Source organism: Lycorma delicatula, chromosome 4, assembly GCF_047948215.1.
Source record: "Lycorma delicatula isolate Av1 chromosome 4, ASM4794821v1, whole genome shotgun sequence".
NCBI classification, from domain to species: Eukaryota; Metazoa; Arthropoda; class Insecta; order Hemiptera; family Fulgoridae; genus Lycorma; species Lycorma delicatula.
In genome coordinates this window covers 4,518,906-4,536,959 of record NC_134458.1, presented here as the reverse complement: position 1 = coordinate 4,536,959, position 18,054 = coordinate 4,518,906, and the positions used below count along the sequence as shown (strand labels likewise).

The 18,054-nt window shown below is 33.7% G+C and overlaps 1 protein-coding gene across 1 annotated transcript in view; it reads right to left on the bottom strand.

Moving 5' to 3' along the window:
- Positions 1-503: 503 nt before the first annotated feature.
- LOC142322811 (PCNA-associated factor-like) overlaps positions 504-18,054 on the bottom strand; it is a 34,016-nt gene continuing 16,465 nt past the window's right edge. Inside the window, exons 4-5 of the mRNA XM_075361880.1 lie at positions 15,609-15,696; positions 504-750 (exon numbers count right to left, since the gene is read on the bottom strand). Of these exons, the coding sequence (XP_075217995.1) occupies positions 15,667-15,696 (30 nt within the window). The 3' untranslated portion in view covers positions 504-750; positions 15,609-15,666. The remainder of the gene's footprint in view (positions 751-15,608; positions 15,697-18,054) is intronic.

Below are 18,054 nucleotides of genomic sequence, written 5' to 3'. Positions count from 1 at the left end.
CAAGAAACCAGAACTACCTCTAAAAAGATGTACATTATCATCAAAATTGGTCCGCTGATGGACAGTAAACCTTAAAAACACATTATAAATAATAAAAAAAACTGCATATACAAGTTGAATCTACAACTTTCTCATTTTAAAGCAGCCAGTTTAAAAAAAATGATGAAATTTGCTGGTGCTACATAAAAATAAATAGAACACTTCCTATTTTATTTTGAAAAACATAGTACTTGAGAACTTATCAAACATCCATTTAGTTATTAATTTAATAATTGCATGTCCTTTACAGATAATTAAATTTGATCTGTCAATTTTACGTTTTAACTTATTTTATTTATTTTTCTTACCAAAGTTGACTTTTGCTTTCACATAATTTTAATGTAATGTAAACTAAACTTTAATACAAAATCTGTAGCGGTCTATAATATGCAGATGCAGATGTATGCGATAAAGAAGTAAATAAAAAAAAATTTTAAAGATTACTGAGTTTTACAACCACAATAAAAATCAGAAAATGTAACACATTTATTAAATTAATTTAAAGTAATTAAGTTAAAAAAATACAGTATAAACAAAGGTAACAACAGGATAAATTGAATAAAAAACAGTTACAATATTTATAAATTACAATAAAAATATACATAAAAGTAGAATAAGTTACATAAAATACACCAGAATAATTTATTACTTATTTCAGCCACAGGTATTTGTAAGTTATATTTAAGAGTTCACAAACCAAAGAAATGTCATCTGAAATATATAAAGAAAAAAAAAGGTCAGTAATTATATGGCACTGGACATCTGAAATAATTAACAAAAAGATCATTCATTATCAAGAAAAATTCACTACCTAAATGAAATGTACAAACATTATTTAATATGAAAAGACATTTTTTTTACTAGGCGTTTGCTCAACAAAATTAACAACTAACCTCTTTTTCAACATGATCCCCAGTTACAACTATACATCCTCATCATACTACTGCTTCTGTTATCCCAGCAACAAATAATTTTGTGTTTGTCTCAGTACATTTTAAAAATTAGTTGAAATTTGACTCCGTGTAGTAACTGTTTCAGGAGCCCAAATGAAAAATCTGATGAGACAAGGTCTTATAGATAGAAGAACAATAGGGATATAATAGGGTCATTTCATGTCAAGTGAACCAGGGGCCCCCAATCAACCATCTCCAAACTTCAAATTTTGCATGGACATTTGCTGTGGTCTTAAATGCTATTTTGCCAAATTATAGCTCTATATCTGCTACTGCTGATTTTCTGAGATCTCTTGAAGAAAAGGTACTTACTGGTAGTTCACACATACAGGCAAAATATTCTAAATTTGACTTATAATTTTGAAGGCAATAATAAAGCTATATGTTTGAGTTTTAATGCTTTTGGTTAACATTTAATACCAAATTCAAATATGCTATTCACAAGTTTCTTTTAGCACCTACTTTTGAGATATAGCAGCTGAAATTTAGCTAAAAAGTTGTTGCAACATTTTGTAAGTCAAAGATTGAGCACATTTACTTATTTAGTAATTTAATTGAAATGACTTTGTAACCTGAAAAAGGGCATAATTGTGTATAACATCCAAAAGTTTCAAAGCAACTGGAGGCTTACATCAGGAGATATTCATTATCAAATTTGGTCAAAAATCTTTTGCTTGATTTTTGACCTACCTTTGAAAGCTTATATTTCAGGTATACCTTCTTGGATTTTGTTAGTTTTATAATAGTTAAAGTAATTTTTTATTAAGTAATATCATCCATTTTGTTCCCTGTTAATACAAAGTTGTTAAATTGTTACAAAGTTGTTAATTAGCTATACCTTGCCTGCTATTGAATGCAGAGGAGACAGTTTCAACAAATTATTTGTTATGGCGTAAACAATTTTGGGCACAATATTTATAATTGGACAAATGCAGTACATTTTAGAGCAAGGGTGAACTGTATTTTTTTTGTTAGATGATGATGATAAAATAAAACAAAGCCTTGTTGTTCTTGATGAATAGTTGTGTTTAATTTCTGTTTACACATACATTTACTTCAACATTATCAAGAATTACAACTAATATATATACTTAAACATTATCACGTAACACTAAGTCTAAGCATCCATCCGGACTGAAACGAAAAACATGACCATTCTGTACAGGATTCTAACTTCGAATGAAGGTCACCTAGACCATCATAACTGCTCCTCACAGTATTCTGACGTAGAACGATCGTATGATACTAGCTTGCCAGTGAGCTCTAGTACCCACTAGATAGCAGCACCCGACGATTAGAAGTGGAACATAACAATTACACATGCACAAAAATACTAATATCACAAACAAAATGAAATATAGTCATAGTAGTAATAACAGAGTGCAATAAAGTATTACAATATTATAGAACACAGCAGCTTCAAAATAAAATAAAAATATCTAAAGTAGTCGAAACTTTTTAGCAAAATGATGCAGACAATCACAGACCATACAAATGATAAGATTCTGAAGCTCATTTTTGTTGTAATAAACCATGAATGGATGCAGTGTAGCTTGGCTGTTTTTCCAGTGAGATCCTTGTACAGCATCTTGCAAAACAAACAGATAGATCTCAGCAAAATCCATCAGGATAATGGAATGATTATCATTTAAATTTTCCTTTAGTTGTCTTAAATATGAACCTTGATGTTTTGAAACAAAATGGTGACTAATCAGGCAAAAAAACCTTTAAGGATAGCTCATTAAAATTTTCCATAGTCGCCCTGTTACGTCTCCAATGGGTCTCTGACTGTCAGAATCCATTGCTTATATTTTATTAGTTCCTCCAAGTCATAATCTTTAAGCTTATCTAATAAATAATAAATATGACTCCAATCCAGTTTTTCCAGCACACTTTTCACAATGTTGTAGCATGCATCCTTAGATTCTAAGCTCCATACAGTTTTCTCAATCAATACCTTGCAGTCATCCTTGATGAACATTGCTATTATCATGAGATTAACATTTTGATGAATGGCACAAACACAAACTGAATGTGTGCCAGCAATACCAACTGTAATGTACAACTTTGGTCTAAGTTCACAAAATTTTGAGAAGCCAATTTCATGGCCATAGTGTGTGCAGTAAGCTATGAACATCCTTTTAAATTGCACCGAAGTAGACGTTTCTGCATGTGAACTTTTTCACCTTTGATCCTAACTGAAAAAAATCTTTCTTTCCTGGACAGATTCAGGAAAATTCATCGTCTTCAAAAAATTTGAGGACCCGTTGTCTAATATCATCCTTCAATTTTTTTCTATTGTGGGCAACAGAAGTGTACATGAAAGGGAGTCTCCTCCTTGTCACAGTCAGGGCAATGATCTGTGTGGTCCAGGCCATATTTGTACAGATATGCCCTGTAACCACCATGGCCCACCAGGCACTGCATTAAGTTGTATCACAGCAAGCCATGGGTCCTCTTACATCAACTCCTGATGTTGCTAATGAGGCGGTAGGTCCACCGACCTTTAGTACCTTGGTCCCACCACTCCATTTAGGGGCAGCCTATTTCTCCATGTACCCAACACTCAAGCCTGCGCCCCATTAGGTAGAACCAAATTATTCTTTGCAGATATGAAGGCACTTCATGATCCTCTAAGGCCTGCATTATTGTGACGTGAGAAATGTAGTTAAATACATTTCTCATGTCTAGAGTAATAAGGGCCGAAATTCCCCACCAACCACCTCACACACCACTGCCACAGCGTAGAGGGCAGACCTTCCCCTGTGGAATCCATACTGACTAGCAGAAAGTCTGTTCCCCTACTCAACTGCACGAGATATTCTATTCTGAAGCATGCACTCCTGTATCTTGGCCAGCGACTGGTAAGAAGAGGGGAGCGCTGGATCCCTCCTCAGTTTTACAAGTACTAGCCACTGGCACTTCAAAATCTCTGGGAAAACACCTTTTACAAGGCAACTGTTGTACACCTCAAGAAAAACCTCCAGCTTGGCCCGGACCACCATCTTGACCACAGAATTCAGCAGCCAGTCCAGACCCGGCGCCTTAGCCAGAGGTAAGCGCTATGTTGCCTCCAATAGCTCACTTGAAGTGAAGGGGGGCTCTCCCCATCACTTTTATCATCAATCCCAAGCTCCTCTCCAGGAGGAAAGAGCTCATCTATTACATTGCAAACCTTCTGGACATTCTGAGTGAAAGGGGCTCTGAGCTTTATGGCTCACCTACCAATATGTTGTAAGGCCTGCCCCATAGATCCACTTCTACAACTGCAATTAGTTTCTTTCAGGATCTTTTTAGCATCGCGAATACATCTAACAAGATCCTTCTTGCATTCACAATATTTGTCTGCCAATATGTCTCTAAGGGCAAGGAGATACACCCTCTTTCACAATCTCAGGGGACCACCAATATACAGGGGGGCGTCCCTTACTGGAATACCTCCACGGTAGACTGGCACACACTGCCTCAAGTGAGCCCACTAAACGGGATGCCTTCTCTACCTCGGTGCACCCTTTGTGTACTCCTCCAAAATCAAGTCCCTCAACAAAAGCACCAGGGTCCAATTTCCTGGTGCTCCAGCCAATAAATGTAGGAGGCCCATCTCCACCAGATCCTTCTTCCATAACTGCCATTATGACTGGCTGGTGGTCGCTCCCAGAGAGGCCCTCCCACACCTGCCAGTCGCCGATACACATGGTCAGCTCAGAAGTCGCAAGCATTAAGTAGACAATGGATCCAATTGCACCCCTCCTAAATATGAGGGCACCTCCCCTGTTCAGACAAACGAGGTCCAGCAGTGCAGCTGTCTCCATTAATAACTTTCCTCGACTGTCAGTCCTAGTGGAGCTCCAATCTGTGAACCGTGCATTGAAATCGCCAGCGAGAATGCAGGGCAATGCACAAGGAGGTCACAATGGCAGTCAATTTCTCCTCAAACCTCTGTTAAAATATTCAGTAATATATAACAAGAGTAGAGGTAAATCTCCCTGATGAAGCTCTCCACCAGGCATACGTCCCGGATGGGCGAAGACCCACATGTCCAGATGGCGGCACGCCTGTTTCCTGACAAATACCACCCGGTCAGAGAAGGGTGACATACGGCTCGGAGATGAGTGCGGATATCGCACTCATCTCCGAGGCGTATCTGGCCAGTAGACCATGAGCCAAAAAGGGATGATTCAAGTTCTCAAATTATCCTCATTTCCGTGCTTTAATCTGGCCAGTCCTTCCCCGGTCCTCAGCAGTAGTCTCCTTTCCAGTTCCTCTAGGGCATGCAGTACATCCTTTACAGTGTTCTTCAATGCCACAGGACAGACATCTGGACACCTTCTGACAGTCCTCCACCCTGTGGCCCTCACCTCCGTAGTTAAAACAGGCTCCAGTCCTGTCATCTCCACGGCAGTTTTTGCCGTATGGCCTGCCTGAAAACACCTGAAGCATCTCAGGGGCTGTTTTGTTATATCAATGTGACAAAGACCATGCCGATTTACATGCAGCCCTTCTGAGCAATCGATGCAGCCAATGTTGCAAGCAGCCTGCATGTGGCAACCTTAGTGTTGCCATAACCAATTCTGATGGTATAGCGCATATTTTCAGGTAGATGTGAACCAGCAATCTCCTCAAGTTTTTTGTCTGTCTTCCATTCTTACATCACATTTAAGATCGCGGATGCGGAGTCAGCAGTTTTGATTCTCGCGATCACCAATACATCTTTAAGAGCAGTAGTAATTGCCTGTTTGAATGCTCCAGCATTATTTTTATCCTCTTTAACTTTAATTTCCATTTCGTCACCTGATTTCTGAATAGAAAGTATTTCAGCCTTGTCAAGGATCATAACACCCGTCCTGACAGTTCTCAGAAGGTCAGCATACGAAGTTGTTTTCTTCAACAAGAGCATCAGATGATTAGGTCAATCTTGCTGCTCACTCTGCCAAACAGAGGGGGATTTGCTGCCCGGTACAGTCACATAATAGTTCTGCCCAGTCATCCTCCTGTCACATTCTAATATTTTACGCATGAAGGTGAAGGTTAAACTTTGTACCATAAATCTCTTCCTGTATAAGCCCTATATTTCTGATGTTAATCCTTCTTAGTTTTCTAAGGACAACAACCCTAATGCCTGGGCAGGTCGCAACCATCACCGGAATTTACATAGACTGTATGAAATATATTCTTTATTGGAACCTGCTCTTCTATCTCCTCGCTGACAAGTTTAGCCACTATTGCAGTCATCAAAACATTACTGCCTGGATCCCCAAAGCGATCAATAACCATGCCACCTGTGGGTGCCTCATTGCTAGAGCTTCTATTATTTTGCTCTTGGCAATCTCACTAATATCTACAACTGCAACGGTATTCAGCACACAGTCTTTCCTCTCTGGCAGCCTGGTGTATGTATTACAATACTCCTTCACTGGCCATTTTTTCTTAATAAAATCTGCCATGAGCTCGATCAGAACTCCATTCTCTAGGCCATCCAAGACAGAACACCCAGTGACGACCAGTCTGGGTAGCCATCTTAGTAGTCTGGTCCCTCCGCAGTTGGGTAGAAAAGATGTTGACCACTATTGTAAATCCCTGACAGCAACTCCAAAATCCCCTTCGGCCTCTTTGATACTGCGTGACATTCTTGTCGATAGTCTTTTTAAATTCCTTGGCCAGCTGCTCTAGCTTTCTGACCACTTCCCTTAAATCAAGAGGGACAGGGTCATCCTCCTCCTCGGTGGAGGATTGCCTTCTCTAGATCCTCTTCGCACCTTTCCTAGTCACCACTATCGGTCTGGGGGGTAAGCCCTCTACCAATACATCAGCAGGTGGTGCACCAGTAACAACTGGGCCCAGCACAATCTCCATGTGCTCCCATTTGGAAGTCATGGGCTCAAGAACTATAGCTGTCTTCCTCAGCTCTCCCTCCATAACAATGGGAAAAATCTCCTTTACTATGTAGAGTTTGTACTTCAATAATGATAATTATCAAACACCCATATACAAATACACAGCAAGAATCAAACATCCTGTATCTTGCTAGTAAATAAAATTAATTATTTATTCCACAATGTTATCACTTACTGATAACGATAACCCGATATTGTACCAATAACCCTTACTGATTTGTAAACAACTGAATACAAATGCAAAAAACAAATGGAACAAAAAACTTAATAAAAAGTAAATTCATCTTCCAAAACGCAATCTTCTTTAAAAAAAAAAATCACTTCCAGATAAACTCCACCAACCAACGTGTAATGTCCAAATCAGATAATTAAATCGTGGAACCAATAAACACAAGAGAAAGCATAGATCGCACCAAAAACAGGCCCGTACTCACCAAATGCAATAACTCGACTCATTGGAGATCTGACTTGAGACAATTTCATTAATTAAATTCTTTGTGGATGTAAAATTCTCAGTGTAAGTTAATTTCTCAGGCACATAATGATGCTCCATAATCTCACATATAATGTTTTCAGACATTTTGGAAGACTCATATATTAAGGTAGAGGTCAAAATTGTCTTAAAATCAGTGAATTTGGCCTGCAGTAGTTCAATAATTCCCTTCATATCGTGATTAAGTTTATGCTGAGTAGAAATGTCATTACAGGCTGTGGAGAAAAGTTTTATTCCTTTTGAATAGGATTGCAATAACATAATGTCCCTCTCTCAAAAAGTTTGTACATGAAATATGCACAAAACAGTCACAACTGTTGCAAACAAGGATATGTTTACTTTTATCAGTTTTTGTAACTTCCTTTTTGCATCTGCACTATTAGTAGATAAAGACATAGTAATCCATTAATTCAGCAAACAAACACAACATCTCGAAACGAATCAATAGGCCGATAAAACACAATAACAGTATGGCACACCTGATTGACTTATAAAAGCAGGAGAGATAAGATAAGACACATCCGCTTGCTTTGAAATACGTATAAAGACATCTAACACTAGTTTTATTATTTTTCTCTTGGTAATGAATAGTTGAGATCATAACAATGTTTAGCAAATCTTTCTCCTTTAACACACTTACCTCCTTGATTAAGTTCATCAATGTAAAGATTCCAGGGCTGAAGTTGAAACCTAAACTCTGTTCCTCATGTCAGCAATCGGTAACACTTATTCAGCCACTTTCAAACTGTTCAACACCTCGGTCAACATATCCACAATTCATACAACTTTTAATCACATTGTTTGAGCACCAGACAGTAAATTTCAGATGGTTTTATTCCCTCTAAAATAAAAAATCTGGTTTTATGTCCTCTGAAATAAAAAATCTGGTTTTATGTCCTCTGAAACTAGAAATAGGTGAATATTGTTCTTCAAAAGTGAATCTCTGAAGAGTGCTATTGCTGAATGAATGATATGATGAATCACAAGCTTAGGGATGTTTGGATAACATAATTATTTAAAAATAAATTATTTTTTATAGTTTCATTTTTCTGTAAGAAATTTTTTGTATCATAAAAATTATTATTTTTTTTTTCTAATGACTGCAATATTCTTTTTTATGCAATATTTTTTCTCCTGTTTATACAATGTTGTTTAGATAGAGTTACAGATGTTTAAAATTTTTTCAATTTTCATGACTAGAAAAATCAATTTTTTATTATTATATTTAGTCATATTTACCAAGAAAGAGTACAAAACAGGGTGAAATTAGGGAGTTAAACAAAAGTGATTTAATTACAATACAGCCCAAACCACCGGGTTGGTCTAGTGGTGAGTGCATCTTCACAAATCAGCTGATTTTGAAGTCAAGAGTTCCAATGTTCAAATCCTGTAAAGGCAGTTACTTTTATACAGATTTGAATACTAGATCATGAATACCAGTGTTCTTTGGTGATTGGGTTTCAATTAACCACATCTCAGAAATGGTTGATCTGAGACTGCACAAGACTACACACTTCACTTACACTCGTACATATCATCCTCTGAAGTAATACCTGATAGTGATTCCAGAGGCTAGACAGGAAAAAAAATTACAATGCAGCCCATGACATTCAGGAAGCAGTAAAATTTAATAACGTAAAAATTTTTCATATTGTTCCAGTAGTTTTGAAATTTTCACCAGAAAAACAAATGAACTCTGTTCCTCTGTACTAATATATATTGTATATATAATCCAACTTGAACTTGATTCACTAAGTACAGAAATTAAAAAAAAAAAAGAAAGATTTATTAACTTACTTATTTTTTCATAACCTTTACAATATCATTTTTGTGAAAACCCAAATCTTCAGCTGTAATTTTTGTTTTTTAATTTTTATATCAAGCTACATATTAAATTCAAAGACAATTAATATATATATATATATTTATATAGATTTTTTGATAATATATGAAATTTTTTTTTTATCAAATTAAAACTGAAAATTAAGAATTAACATATAATTTTTTTTTTAAATATATAAACAAAAATTTCTCAAATATGGTACTGCTGATAAGTTAAATAAATAAATTAACAGTAGGTGGACTAGATTAATTGTTAATTTATTTATAAAAATTAAACTACGGAAATTAAAAACAACATATAAAATATGATGTCAGAATTGATAAAATTAAAATAAATAAATAGGATAAACTATAATATGTGTCTTGGCTAGCCAATGTTACAGTACTGTATGGATTTAAATTAAATTGGATTTATGCACTATCATTATTTTTATCAGAATAAGTGCTGCCATCTACTGCAGCCCTCATAATTGTGTCATTTTCATATTCTGTTTGCAAGTTGATCAAGCTGAACTTCCTCTAATATATATATATATATAATATTTCTCCAAAATGTCTAAACTTTTATTATTATTATTTATATTATATTTCTTGATTTCCAATATTTTCAAATTGGATTGAATATCAGAAACAGAATGTTTATTGTTAATGAAGTGGTCAGTAAAATTAGATAAAACCCAATTTTCCATTTTTATAGTATCTAATATGTTTAAGAAATCTGGTTTCAAAAGATCTACTAGTTTCGGCTATATAATTGTGGTCACAGTCATTACAATTTATTTTATAAATTTCACACAAATTGTGTAAATTATATGAATCAGTATGATTATTACTTACTGCTTTTTAAATGTTTTATTATATGGTTATTTGTTTTGTATGCAGGTTTCAATTTACCTTCATAAACCTTAGTTATATTTTCAATAATGATATCAGTATACAGATATTTTAAATATGCATAGTCAATTTTCTGTGTATCATTTATTGGTATTAGAGATGTAATATTGTTAATTTTTGAAATTTGTTTATTGTATATATTATCTATGGAGCACTATAACCATTATATGTAGCAATTTGTTTTATATCTATTTCTTTGTTTAATTTATTTTTATTATATTGTGTAAAACATTAATCATGTTTTATATGAAATAATTTTGTGTGAACAAGGATGATTTGAATATCTATGTATTGTAGTTTTATTGGTTGTGGGTTTCCTATATACTGACATTATAAATTGATTATTTTTATTAATTTTGATGCTAACATCTAAGTGATTTATTGTTCTATTTAAATCGATTTCAAAGATAAATTTCAAACCATTATAATATGAATTGAGTTTATTCAAAATTATTAGATTTTCATTGTACATAACGGGATCATAAACAACAAAAATATCACTGACATACCAACTTCATAATAGGGTATCATAAATAATTAAAATAATCAATGCCATAAATAATTTTATTTTCAAAATCCTGTAAATAAATTTCAGACATGATGGCTGACAAAGGAAAACCCATCGGTAAGGTATTTTCCTGAGTATAATGTTTGTTAGCATATTTAAAGTAGTTTTGTTGGCATATATTTCTAATGATAGTAATATTATCAACACACAAAAGTTCTTGATTGTATATTAATTTGTTTTTTATTATGTGAATTGTTTTATCTATGTTTACCGTAGGATACATGTTACTAATATCGTAGCTAACCATCCTAGTTTTTTCTCCAATTGCTAGGTCTTTTAATTTATTTACACATTCAAATCCATTTTTTATATTATAACTATAATCCAAATTTATTTTCATCATAGTATTTTATCTATTATTTTGGAAATAATATACAGATAATAATATTATAAATTAATATATGATAGATAAATACATCTGACTCCCTTTTTTATTACTGCTACTTTCTTGTACTGTTTGATTATTACTGTTGCAGTTTGGTTCCTGTAAGTGTTAATTGTTCTTCTATCTCTATTCTTGACCCCTAAATTTTAAAAAATGCTTAACATTTTATTCCAGTCTACATTATAAAATGCCTTTTCTAAAGTTTATAAATGCCATGTATGTAGGTTTCTTTTTCTTTAATCTTCCTTCTACTATTAATCTGAGTGCTAAAATTGCTTCCCTTGTCCCTATACTTTTCCTGAAACCAAATTGGTATTTAACACTTCTTCCACTCTCCTATCAATTATTCTGTACAGAATTCTAGTTATGACTTTTGATGCATGACTAGTTAAGCTAATTGTTATGTATTCTTCACATTTATCTGCTCCTGCTTTATTTGGTATCATGACAATAACAGTCTTTTTGAAGTCTGACAGAACTTCCCCTTTTTCATAAATATCACACACCAGTTTGTATAATTTATCTATTGCTTCTCACCTGCACTGCACAATTATTCTGTAAGTATCGAGTCAATCCCAGGAGCCTTTCTGCCATTCAAATCCTTTAATGCTCTATTAAACTCAGATCTCAGTACTGAATCTCCTGTTTCATCCTCTTCGACTTTTTCTTCTTCCACTATAACACAATTTTTAATTCATTTCCTCCATATAATGCTTCAATATATTCCACCCACCTATCGATCTTTTCTTTCGTATTATAAATCAGTGTACCGTCTTCAATTGACACATTATTAGATTTTAACTTATGTACGACAAAAATCTCCTTAACTTTCCTGTATGCTCTATTTTACCAATGATCATTTCTCTTTTCACTTCTTAACACTTTTCTTTTGCTAATTTTCACTTCCTGTTTATAGTATCTCTTAATTGTTGATAGTTCTTTTTACCTCCTTCAACACTAATATTCTTATACTTTCTATGCACATCCATCAGCTGCAATATAACCTCTGACACCCAAGGTTTTCTACCAGTTCTCTTTGTTCCACCTAAGTTTGCTTCTGCTGATTTAAGAATTTCCTTTTTAACACTTTCCCATTCTTCTTCTATATTTTCTACCTTATCTTTTTTTACTCAGACCTCTTGTGATGTCCTCCTCAAAAATCTTCTTTACCTCCTCTTCCTCAAGCTTCTCTAAATCCCACCGATTCATTTGACACGTTTTCTTTAGGTTTTTAAACCCCAACCTACATTTCATTATCACTAAATTATGGTCACTACCAATGTCTACTCCTGCATATGCTTTACTGTCGACAAGTTGATTACTAAATCTTTGCTTAACCATGATGTAATCTATCTAATACCTTGCATTATCCCCGGGCTTTTTCCATGTGTATATTCTATTATGATTTTTAAACTGGGTGTTGGCAATTACTAAATTATACTTCATACAAAACTCAATAAGTCAGTCCCCTCTTTCATTTCTTTCGCCCAGCTCATATTCACCCACAGTATTTCTTTCTTTGCCTTTTTTGATGCTAGCATTCCAATCTCCAATTATTATTCTAATTTTCATCCCCTTTTATATGTTTTATTGCTTCACTAATTTCTTTCTATACACACTCTACCTCATCATCTTCATGGGCACTTGTAGGCATATAGACATTAACAATTGTCAGCTTAGGTTTTGATTTTATCCTGATTACAATGATTCTATCGTTAAGCTTTTAGAAATACTCTACTCTCTTCCCTATCTTCTTGTTCATTATGAAACCTACTCCAGCTTACCCTTTATTTGATGTTGAGTTAATTATTCTAAAATCACCTCACCAAAAGTAGTTTTCCTCTTCCCACTGAACCTTGCTAATTCTTATTACATCTACATTTAATCTACCCATTTCCCTCTTTAAATTTCCTAACCTACCAAGCATTTTCAGACTTCAAACATTCTAAGCTCAGACTCGTAGAATGTTATTTTTTAATTTTCTGGTGACCCCTTCCTTAGCAGTCCTCAACCGGAGATCCAAACAAGGGGCTAGTTTACCATCGGAATATTTTAACAAGGAAAGTGCCCCCATCTTTGTTACATGAAAATGCAGAAAGCTACATTTTTTTGGAAAAAAACAGCTGTAGTTTTCCATTGCTTTCAGCTGCACAGTATTCAGAAGATTGAGTGATGTTGATGTGGCCATTTAAGTCTTCCTGACCTATGCCCTAACAGCTACTGAAGGAATTGCTGACCCTTTCAGGAATCATTCCTTAGTCTGGCTCTCAACAGATACCACTCCAATATGTTTTGCACCTTCAGTCCAGCTACTCTGTATCACTGAGCACTCAAGCTTCTAACTATCAGCAAGGTCTCATGATTCATAGAGGGGCTCTATATTAAGTAATGTAAACTACAGTGAAGTCAAATAAATATGATAGACAAATAAATAAAACAATTTTCAAAATAAAATTAACTGTGTCAATAACAGTTTTTCCAAATGTATATAAAATTAATTTAATACAAAAATCATAGGCACAAATATAAAGAAAATAACTAATACGCAAAGTATACTGACTAAAATAGTTAGATAATTTATCTAAATATAATTATTATATTATAATATTTATACATATTTAGATATTAATAATAATATTTAAATCGTAATGCATTCATTACGATTAGCTGCATCAAACCAGTCAAATGACTGAAAACAAAAAAAAAAAAAAAAAAAAATACATTTATTAACTCATTAGTTGAATTCATTTTTAACATTTCCTTCAAAATTTTTTCAGTACTTCAGAAAAGAAAACAGTCCTTAAAACACTAGAATTAAAGATTTTACAAGCTAACACAAATCAGTCAGCAGGATATAGAGTTAATTTAACAATAAGTATGCGTGCCACCCACTTTCATCAGATCATTTCCAAACTAATAAATTTCACTTCACCTACATCTTTATCCTACTCCATCTACCAACCCAGAACTAATGTTAAAAACTATTTTCTTCATCTAGCTTTGGCCAGTAAAAGTCCGACAATTACATAAAATATCAAACTAGATCCTACATTTAGAATCCAAACCAATACGTCTAGATGACAAACCCCTTTTGCTACCCTTAAAATTTAGAATCCTATTCAAATCAGACCACTGCAGAAGCGCTACAATATCAGATGCAACATTATCCTTTACATTCGGGAGCTGATGACAAGCATCAATACTGTTATCAGACAACTCTACCGATAGAACTTAGCACAAATTATCAATAATGTTGGGAAACAAATCCCAAGTGTTCTGACTCCTGAGTAATGGTCAAGATCATCAACACAATCATCCCCAAACGTTTAGCAGTTAATCTAATGAGCAAGTTTTCAAATTCCAGTTTCTCAATCAATAAACTCCAAATGCATTTTCAGTCAGTTCGCTGATCTTTCCATGCCACACTTCAATAGATCTACCTATTTCAATTATAGGATCTTCAAATTTGATAAAAAAGACTGGAAACCACAACCGTAACATACTCGATAATGTTCTCCTTATTTTGTTATGTACTCTGAATATAGATTCCACTCATCCACACCTTTTAACGAAATTAACTTAGTTTCAGTCAGAATAACACACAACATGGAACTAGGAATTACAAACATTACAAGTAACCGATTTAGAGCATTTGCTGCACTGAGACATTGTCAAATACATGAATGATAATTAAAATGCACAAACAAGCAATGATGAAAACAAACAATACTGTAACAGTGTCTATATAAGATAAGGATGTTAATGAACAGACACTTCAATTAAAACCTAAATATTATTTAGTCATTAAACATATGACAGCCATTCTTACTCTACAACTGCTCAATCATGACATTCTTCAAGATACGCAGGCTTAGATTTATAATTTTCAATCTTTACATTCCCCAAAGAGAGAAATCTAAACAGACAAAGCCAGTGAAGGAACCAGCTACTCAATACTTTTAAATCTACCTACCCACCTTCCTTCAAATGAGAAGTCAAAATACTCAACAAGAAGTTAATGTGGAGATGACCCACTCTTTGGAAAATCGAGTAGTTTTATCAGCTCATGCATGATTAGTTTTTGTTCACTTAACTTGTTTGTTGTTGTTCATTAGAACAATGTTTTCCCTTAATATAAGTGTTTGGACCAATTCAGTAAACCACTGATAAAAATGGTCTGATTAATATTCCCATAAATTCCTGCCCAAAGATTTGAAGTTTGTGGACACTGATTGTGACCTTCATAAAACCAGGAAGGAGCTGATATGACGATTAACTGAACCGCACATAGAAAATGGACATGTATCAATAAACACACACTGACAGATAACTTTCACAATTCTGATCCTTCATGTTTAGTGTAATTCCATAAAAAGTAGCCTTCTACATGGACAATTTTAAATGAGCTTTTGAAGTAACTATATTTGAAATAGGTAAAATTTATTTGAGTATTTTGTCTGTTGAACTGACAGATGTACCATTTCAATTGCCACATTAAGACTGATTAGTAATCATAAACTAAAAACAATAAAAATAATACCTTTGGTGGTCAAAAAATAAGATGTTCTTGATGGGTAGTTCCCTCCACAATTGTCTCCTTACTTATTGTCAGACTGCTCCTCCAGTACCTGTGGGAAAACTTTTTATAAAATATTAAAGAACTACATACTGTCTTTAATAACACTACCTTCTGTTTTTAATCCATTAATGCCTCTATATGTTTTCCCTTAAGATATTTAGTTAATTGTTCGATTACATTCATGCTATTTAACACAAAAGTTGTTAAAGGTACAATAAAAAGAGCTGTAAAAAAAAGTAATCCTGAAAATCCACATGTGACAGTGCTAGTCAATATAAATAAAAATAGACTCTAATATTATCCACGACTTCAAATAAAATTAAGTCAATGAAAACACAGAAACATATTTTAAATTGTTTTATTTACTTTCAAGCGGTCTTATAATAACTTTACAAAATACTAATAATCACAATAAGAAATAAGCATAATCACTTATTTCTAATATATCTGAAAATGTTTTGACACACTTCATACAAAAAAGAAAAAAAACTGGCATGTAATTGATACAGTGTCTTGAACAAATGAACGTTTGAAAATGTTTTGTGAGGCAATATCTTAAATATGTAATTAAATAATACCTAAAAATAAGGTTCACCAAACCAGATAGAACATGCAAGGTCCTAGAAAAACTGTAAACTTCAACCAATTAAAATATGATAGTTCCATTGTAATTGTAACTTCAGACAGAAATATCCCAAAAAATAAAATGTAAACTAAAGCCTTGCTCAGTAAACCAGTTTCTATAAACACAAGCGTTGAGACTCAATTTCAATTTCCAACATGCTACTGGCACCTAGTATCTAATGATATAGTCACAGATGTCAATCACAATTAGATAGAAGATAGTCTTTAATTAATTAAATCTTAATTATTACAACAGACTACAGATTATTACAGCCGGCTTTTTTTTGTCTTCAGTCACGACTGGTTTGATGCAGCTCTCCATAACACTCTAGAGCCAGCCGTTTCATTTCAGTATACCCCCTACATCCTATCCCTAACAATTTGTTTTACATATTCCAAAACTTTGCCTACCTGCACAATTTTTTCCATCTACATGTCCCTCCAATATTAAAGCGACTATTCCAGGATACCTTAATATATGGCCTATACGTCTGTCTCTTCTTTTAACTATGTTTATCCAAACGCTTCTCTCTTCTTAAATTTGCTGCAATACCTATTCATTTGTCACTTTATCCACCCATCTGATTTTCAACATTCTCCCATTACACCACATTTGAAAAGCTTCTCAGGTTTCATTTGTCCAAGTTTCACTTCCATATAAAGCTACGCTCAACATATACTTTCAAAAATGCTTTCCTGATGTTTAAATTAATTTTTAATGTAAACAAATTATATTTCTGACTGAAGGCTCATTTCACTTGTGCTATTCGGCATTTTTTATCGCACCTGCTTCATCCATCTTTAGTAATTCTACTTCCCAAATAACAAAATTCTTCTACCTCCATAATCTTTTATCTTCCTATTTTTACATTCAGTGGTCCATCATCGTTTTTTTTACTACATTTCATTACTTTCGTTTTGTTCTTGTTTATTTTCATGCGGTAGTTCTTATGTAGGACTCCATCCATGCCGTTCATTGTTTCTTCTAAATCTTTTTAACTCTCAGCTAAATTACTATATCAGCAAATCGTAGCATCTTTATCTTTTCATCTTGTACTGTTACTCCAGATCTAAATTGTTCTTTAACATCATAAACTGCTAGTTCTATGAAAATATTAAAAAGTATCAGGATAGGGAACATCCTTGTTGCACTCCCTTTTTTATAACTGCTTCTTTCTTATGCTCTTCAATTATTACTGTTGTAGTTTTGTTCCTGTAAATGTTAGCAATTTTTCTATCCCTATACTTCAATCCTAAATGTTTTAAAATGCTGAACATTTTATTCCAGTCTACGTTATTAAATGCCTTTTTTAAAGTCTATAAATGCCATGCATGTAGGTTTCTTTTTCTTTAATCTTCCTTCTACTATTAATACTGAGTGCTAAAATTGCTTCCCTTGTCCCTATACTTTTCCTGAAACCAAATTGGTATTTTCCTAACACTTCTTCCACTCTCCTCTCAATTATTTTGTACAGAATTCTAGTTAAGACTTTTGATGCACAACTAGTTAAGCTAATTGTTATGTATTCTTCACATTTATCTGCTCCTGCTTTATTTGATATCATGACAATAACACTCTTTTTGAAGTCTGATGGAACAACCCCATTTTTGTAAATATTACACACCAGTTTGTATAATCTATCACTTCCTCACCTGCAGGTATCCAGTCAATCCCAGGAGCCTTTCTGCCATTTAAATCTTTTAATGCTCTCTTAAATTCAGATCTGAGCATTGTATCTCCCTTTTTATCCTCTTCAACCTCCTTTAACTGGCAAACTTATTG